The sequence below is a fragment of the Pristiophorus japonicus genome, chromosome X (assembly GCF_044704955.1).
Source record: "Pristiophorus japonicus isolate sPriJap1 chromosome X, sPriJap1.hap1, whole genome shotgun sequence".
In the NCBI taxonomy this organism is placed as follows: Eukaryota; Metazoa; Chordata; class Chondrichthyes; family Pristiophoridae; genus Pristiophorus; species Pristiophorus japonicus.
The window spans coordinates 40,521,275-40,528,774 of record NC_092010.1 but is presented as its reverse complement, the minus strand read 5'-3'; the positions used below and the strand labels follow the sequence as shown (position 1 = coordinate 40,528,774).

The 7,500-nt window shown below is 59.8% G+C and overlaps 1 protein-coding gene across 2 annotated transcripts in view; it reads right to left on the bottom strand.

The window, feature by feature from the left end:
* Window positions 1-1,584: 1,584 nt before the first annotated feature.
* The window catches only part of arhgap9 (Rho GTPase activating protein 9), a 135,924-nt gene continuing 130,008 nt past the window's right edge, over window positions 1,585-7,500 (bottom strand). For both annotated transcript variants that reach the window (XM_070869746.1, XM_070869747.1), the window contains exons 17-19: window positions 5,429-5,563; window positions 4,543-4,648; window positions 1,585-2,011 (exon numbers count right to left, since the gene is read on the bottom strand). In XM_070869746.1, coding sequence (XP_070725847.1) covers window positions 1,822-2,011; window positions 4,543-4,648; window positions 5,429-5,563 — 431 coding nt within the window. In that variant the 3' untranslated portion in view covers window positions 1,585-1,821. The remainder of the gene's footprint in view (window positions 2,012-4,542; window positions 4,649-5,428; window positions 5,564-7,500) is intronic.

Sequence of the window (7,500 nt, the reverse complement as noted above, 5' to 3'; positions counted from 1 at the left end):
ATGGGACAGTGTAGAGGGAGCTTTACTCTGTATCTAACCCCCCTGTACCTGCCCTGGGAGTGTTTGATGGGACAGTGTAGAGGGAGCTTTACTCTGTATCTAACCCCCTGTACCTGCCCTGGGAGTGTTTGATGGGACAGTGTAGAGGGAGCTTTACTCTGTATCTAACCCCCTGTACCTGCCCTGGGAGTGTTTGATGGGACAGTGTAGAGGGAGCTTTACTCTGTATCTAACCCCCTGTACCTGCCCTGGGAGTGTTTGATGGGACAGTGTAGAGGGAGCTTTACTCTGTATCTAACCCCCTGTACCTGCCCTGGGAGTGTTTGATGGGACAGTGTAGAGGGAGTTTTACTCTGTATCTAACCCCCTGTACCTGCCCTGGGAGTGTTTGATGGGACAGTGTGGTGGTGGAGAAGCGGAGCTAAAATGACAGCAGACGACAGCAAGGCAGCATTCAGTGTGTGGTCAGCCTTGAATGATCAGGCCACATGGGAGGATCAATTGAGGCAAGGCCAGCGTAGCAGAGGTGTGTGTGTAAAGATCCCCTTACAGCCAGTCAGCAGAGTCCGTGCGTAACTCACTCCACTTCCACCAACCCCCCAACACCAGAGCCCAAGCAAGCTTGATCTCACACTTTCAGTTCCGGTTTATAAGTAGCTACCCTTCGGATCTCTACCCTGCATCACCCAAACCCGCTCGGTCAAGAATGGTGAACCTCAAGGAGTAAACGTATGCCCTCTGATCTCGCATGGAAACCGTATCAACATGATTTATTCTTCCAATCCCACGTGACAAAGAGGCCGCTCTCGAGACCAGGTTCGCTAATTTCAGAAAAGGTCGAAATACAAGCAGGTTCTCGGAGTTCCCCAGCACCAGCTCTGGACGTCCCAAAGCGCTTTTACCAGCCAATGAACTGCCTTATTTGGAGTGCAGTCGCTGTTGTATTGTGGGAAACGCCAACTTGCGCACAGCAAGCTCCCACACACAGCCACGTGATAATGACCCAGATCATCTGGGTTTTTTTTAACGTGATGTTGATTGAAGGATAAATATTGGCCCCAGGACACCGGAGAGAACTCCGTCCTGCTCTACCTCGAAATAGCGGCCGTGGGATCTTTTACGTCCACCTGAGAGGGCAGACGGGGCCTCGGTTTAATGTCTCGATCTGAATGACGGCAGCTCTGATAGTGCGGTGCTCCCTCAGTACTGCCCCTCCGACAGCGCAGTACGGCGCTCCCTCAGTACTGCCCCTCCGACAGCGCAGTGTGGCACTCCCTCAGTACTGCCCCTCCGACAGTGTGGCGCTCCCTCAGTACTGCCCCTCCGACAGCGCAGTGTGGCACTCCCTCAGTACTGCCCCTCCGACAGTGCGGCGCTCCCTCAGTACTGCCCCTCTGACAGTGCGGCGCTCCCTCAGTACTGCCCCTCTGACAGTGCGGTGCTCCCTCAGTACCGCCCCTCCGACAGCGCAGTACAGCGCTCCCTCAGTACTGCCCCTCCGACAGTACGGCACTCCCTCAGTACTGCCCCTCCGACAGTACGGCACTCCCTCAGTACTGCCCCTCCGACAGTGCGGCGCTCCCTCAGTACTGCCCCTCCGACAGTGCAGCACTCCCTCAGTACTGCCCCTCCGACAGTGCGGCGCTCCCTCAGTACTGCCCCTCCGACAGTGCAGCACTCCCTCAGTACCGCCCCTCCGACAGTGCAGCACTGGGAGTCCCGTGTCGGTGGGGGGGCGAGAGATGGTCGGGGTGTGGCGGGGGGGGGGGGGCAGGGGTTGGGATAAGTGATGGGTCGAGAGGAGGCGGAGGAGTCCTGCTGTCAGAGGGGCTCCCGCAGCGACGCGAAGATGGCCTGGTACTCCAGCAGGATCAGCTCCACGATCTGGTTCTGGTACACCATGTGGACGGCAATGTTGAGGAAGTCCTTCTCGGGCCGCAGCAGGGTGGGGCCGAAGACGATGGCGACGCTCTGGGCAGTCATACGGTTCACCTGGCAATGCTCTACCACCCTGTGGGGGCGGGCGGAGAGTTGGGGGGGAGAGCAGAGAGACAACGGAAAACCAGGGTCAGTCAAAGAAACAACATGAGAATTACCAGTGGGCCATTCGGCCTCTCGAGCCTGCTCCGCCATTTAATACGATCATGGCTGATCCGATCATGGACTCAGCTCCACTTCCCCGCCCGCTCCCCATAACCCTTCACTCCCTTATCGCTCAAAAATCTGTCTATCTCCACCTTAAATATATTCAATGTCCCAGCCCCCACAGCTCTCTGGGGCAGAGAATTCCACAGATTTACAACCCTCTGAGAGAAGAAATTCCTCCTCATCTCAGTTTTAAATGGGCGGCCCCTTATTCTAAGACCATGCCACCTAGTTCTAGTCTCCCCCATCAGTGGAAACATCCTCTCTGCATCCACCTTGTCAAGCCCCCTCATAATCTTATACGTTTCGATAAGATCACCTCTCATTCTTCTGAACTCCAATGAGTAGAGGCCCAACCTCCTCAACCTTTCCTCATAAGTCAACCCCCTCATCTCCGGAATCAACCGAGTGAACCTTCTCTGAACTGCCTCCAAAGCAAGTATATCCCTTTTGTAAATACGGAGACCAAAACTGCACGCAGTACTCCAGGTGTGGCCTCACCAATACCCTGTATAACTGGAGCAAGACCTCCCTGCTTTTATACTCCATCCCATTTGCATTTATATAGCGCCTTTCACCAACACTGGACGACCCAAAGCGCTTTACAGCCAATGAAATACATTTCGAGTGCAGTCACTGTTGTAATGTGGGAAACGCCAATTTACGCACAGCAAGCTCCCACACACAGCAATGTGATAATGACCCAGATCATTTGTTTTAGTGATGTTGGTTGAGGGATAAATATTGGCCCCAGGACCCCGGGGAGAACTCCCCTGCTCTTCTTCCAATAGTGGCCCCGGGATCTTTTACATCCACCCGAGAGGGCAGACGGGGCCTCGGTTTAATGTCTCATCCGAAAGACGGCACCTCCAACAGTGCGGCGCTTCCTCAGTACTGCCCCTCCGACAGTGCGGCGCTCCCTCAGTACTGCCCCTCCGACAGTGCGGCGCTCCCTCAGTACTGCCCCTCCGACAGCGCAGTGCGGCGCTCCCTCAGTACTGCCTCTCCGACAGTGCAGTGCGGCGCTCCCTCAATACCGCCCCTCCGACAGTGCGGCGCTCCCTCAGTACTGCCCCTCCGACAGCGCAGTGCGGGGCTCCCTCAGTACTGCCCCTCCGACAGTGCAGCGCTCCCTCGGTACTGCCCCTCCGACAGTGCGGCGCTCCCTCAGTACTGCCCCTCCGACAGTGCGGTGCTCCCTCAGTACTGCCCCTCCGACAGCGCAGTGCGGCGCTCCCTCAGTACTGCCCCTCCGACAGTGCGGTGCTCCCTCAGTACTGCCCTCCGACAGTGCAGTGCGGCGCTCCCTCAATACCGCCCCTCCGACAGTGCGGCGCTCCCTCAGTACTGCCCCTCCGACAGCGCAGTGCGGCGCTCCCTCAGTACTGCCCCTCCGACAGTGCGGCGCTCCTTCAGTACTGCCCCTCCGACAGTGCGGCGCTCCCTCAGTACTGCCCCTCCGACAGTGCGGCGCTCCCTCAGTACCGCCCCTCCGACAGTGCGGCGCTCCCTCAGCACTGCCCCTCCGACAGTGCGGCACTCCCTCAGTACTGCCCCTCCGACAGCGCGGCACTCCCTCAGTACTGCCCCTCCGACAGCGCGGTGCTCCCTCAGTACCGCCCCTCCGACAGTGCGGCGCTCCCTCAGTACCGCCCCTCCGACAGTGCGGCACTCCCTCAGTACCGCCCCTCCGACAGTGCAGTGCGGCGCTCCCTCAGTACCGCCCCTCCGACAGTGCGGCGCTCCCTCAGTACCGCCCCTCCGACAGTGCGGCACTCCCTCAGTACCGCCCCTCCGACAGTGCGGCACTCCCTCAGTACTGCCCCTCCGACAGTGCGGCGCTCCCTCAGTACTGCCCCTCCGACAGTGCGGCGCTCCCTCAGTACTGCCCCTCCGACAGTGCGGCGCTCCCTCAGTACTGCCCCTCCGACAGTGCGGCGCTCCCTCAGTACTGCCCCTCCGACAGTGCGGCGCTCTCTCAGTACTGCCCCTCCGACAGTGCGGCGCTCCCTCAGTACTGCCCCTCCGACAGTGCGGCACTCCCTCAGTACTGCCCCTCCGACAGCGCAGTGCGGCGCTCTCTCAGTACTGCCCCTCCGACAGTGCGGCGCTCCCTCAGTACTGCCCCTCCGACAGTGCGGCACTCCCTCAGTACTGCCCCTCCGACAGTGCGGCGCTCCCTCAGTACCTCCCCTCCGATAGTGCGACACTCCCTCAGTACTGCCCCTCCGACAGTGCGGCACTCCCTCAGTACTGCCCCTCCGACAGTGCGGCGCTCCCTCAGTACCTCCCCTCCGATAGTGCGACACTCCCTCAGTACTGCCCCTCTGACAGCGCGGTGTGATGCAGGGATTTAAGACGATAGTCTTACAGAGAAGTCAAAAGTCCGTCACTCACTTTTTCATATGTTTAAACATGGCATTCATGGTGTCCCGGTTGGGTGTAGGCAGATTGTGCACCAGCCGTTTGATGTTCTCAAGACGCTCGGAAGGATCAACGATCTCTGCAAAGAATAAAAAGTTTAATTAAAAACGTGGACAATGGTCGTTCTGATCTTTGCATCCAAAATACACAGCAAGAGAGCAGGGGGACTGGCAGGATTGTGAGGGCGCGGAGCTCTCCGGCTGGGGTACACTCTCGTGTGCACCTCGTGGCAAGCAGCAACTCTTCACTTGGAGAGCCGGCAGACTATTTGACTGTGGGATGCATCGCAGAACCAGGAAATATTGGCCCCAGGACACACTGGATATCTCCCCCTGCTCCTCTTCTGAAATACTGCCTGTGGGATTTTTACATCCAGCCGAGAGAGCAGACGGGGCCTCGGTTAAACTTCTCATCCGTGAGACGGCCCCTCCGACAGTGCGGCATTCCCTCAGTACTGCCCCTCCGACAGTGCGGCGTTCCCTCAGTACTGCCCCTCCGACAGTGCGGCGTTCCCTCAGTACTGCCCCTCCGACAGTGCGGCGCTCCCTCAGTACCGCCACTCCGACAGTGCGGCGCTCCCTCAGTACTGCCCCTCCGACAGTGCGGGGCTCCCTCAGTACTGCCCCTCCGACAGTGCGGCGCTCCCTCAGTACAGCCCCTCCGACAGTGCGGCGCTCCCTCAGTACTGCCCCTCCGACAGTGCGGCGCTCCCTCAGTACTGCCCCTCCGACAGTGCAGCGCTCCCTCAGTACTGCCCCTCCGACAGTGCAGCGCTCCCTCAGTACTGCCCCTCCGACAGTGCGGCACTCCCTCAGTACTGCCCCTCTGACAGTACGGCGCTCCCTAAAACTTCACTTACTGATTGTGGACACAAAGTCTTCGAAAGCGTCGTACGTGAAGAGGGGCTCGGGCAGCTCGCGGAAGAACATTTTCAGTGCTCCGGTGATGACATGGACGTCCTCCCACTCAGCATCATCCATGTTCAGCTTCTCCTCTGCAGGTGCATCACACAAGAGACAGACGAGTGATGGAAGGCAAAGGGAAACAAGGATCACGAACGCACTCGCTCATCCGCTGCTGAAACCCTCATCTGTGCCCCCGATACCTCCAGACTTGACTATTCCAACGCACTCCTGGCCGGCCTCCCACATTCTACCCGACGTAAACTAGAGGTGATCCAAAACTCGGCTGCCCCCGTGTCCTAACTCGCACTGAGTCCCACTCACCCATCACCCCCTGTGCTCACTGACCCCGTGTCCTAACTCGCACCAAGTCCCGCTCACCCATCACCCCCTGTGCTCACTGACCCCGTGTCCTAACTCACACCCAGTCCCACTCACCCATCACCCCCTGTTCTCACTGCCCCCGTGTCCTAACTCACACCCAGTCCCACTCACCCATCACCCCCTGTGCTCACTGCCCCCGTGTCCTAACTCACACCGAGTCCCACTCACCCATCACCCCCTGTGCTCACTGCCCCGTGTCCTAACTCGCACCCAGTCCCGCTCACCCATCACCCCCTGTGCTCACTGCCCCCGTGTCCTAACTCACACCGAGTCCCACTCACCCATCACCCCCTGTGCTCACTGCCCCCGTGTCCTAACTCGCTCAGAGTCCCGATCACCCATCACCCCCCGTGCTCACTGCCCCCGTGTCCTAACTCACACCCAGTCCCGCTCACCCATCACCCCCTGTGCTCACTGCCCCCGTGTCCTAACTCACACCCAGTCCCGCTCACCCATCACCCCCTGTGCTCGCTGACCCCGTGTCCTAACTCGCACCGAGTCACGCTCACCCATCACCCCCTGTGCTCACTGCCCCGTGTCCTAACTCGCACCGAGTCCCACTCACCCATCACCCCCTGTGCTCACTGCCCCAGTGTCCTAACTCGCACCGAGTCCCACTCACCCATCACCCCCTGTGCTCACTGCCCCCGTGTCCTAACTCGCACCGAGTCCCACTCACCCATCACCCCCTGTGCTCACTGCCCCGTGTCCTAACTCACACCGAGTCCCACTCACCCATCACCCCCTGTGCTCACTGACCCCGTGTCCGAACTCGCACCGAGTCCCGCTCACCCATCACCCCCTGTGCTCACTGACCCCGTGTCCTAACTCGCACCCAGTCCCACTCACCCATCATCCCCTGTGCTCACTGCCCCCGTGTCCTAACTCGCACCGAGTCCCGCTCACCCATCACCCACTGTGCTCACTGACCCCGTGTCCTAACTCGCACCCAGTCCCACTCACCCATCACCCCCTGTGCTCACTGCCCCCGTGTCCTAACTCGCACCGAGTCCCGCTCACCCATCACACCCTGTGCTCGCTGACCCCGTGTCCTAACTCACACCCAGTCCCACTCACCCATCACACCCTGTGCTCGCTGACCCCGTGTCCTAACTCGCACTGAGTCCCACTCACCCATCACCCCCTGTGCTCACTGCCCCCGTGTCCTAACTCGCACCGAGTCCCGCTCACCCATCACCCCCTGTGCTCACTGACCCCGTGTCCTAACTCGCACCGAGTCCCACTCACCCATCACCCCCTGTGCTCACTGCCCCCGTGTCCTAACTCGCACCGAGTCCCGCTCACCCATCATCCCCTGTGCTCGCTGACCCCGTGTCCTAACTCGCACCGAGCCCGTCTCACCCATCATCCCCTGTGCTCACTGCCCCGTGTCCTAACTCACACCGAGTCCCACTCACCCATCACCCGCTGTGCTCACTGACCCCGTGTCCTAACTCGCACCCAGTCCCACTCACCCATCACCCCCTGTGCTCCCGGTTAAGCAACGCCTCAATTTCAAAATTCTCATCCTTGTTTACAAATTCCTCCCTGGCCCCTACACCCCTCCCTATCTCTGTAACCTCCTCCAGCCCCTACACACCTCCCTATCTCTGTAACCTCCTCCAGCCCCCTACACCCCTCCCTA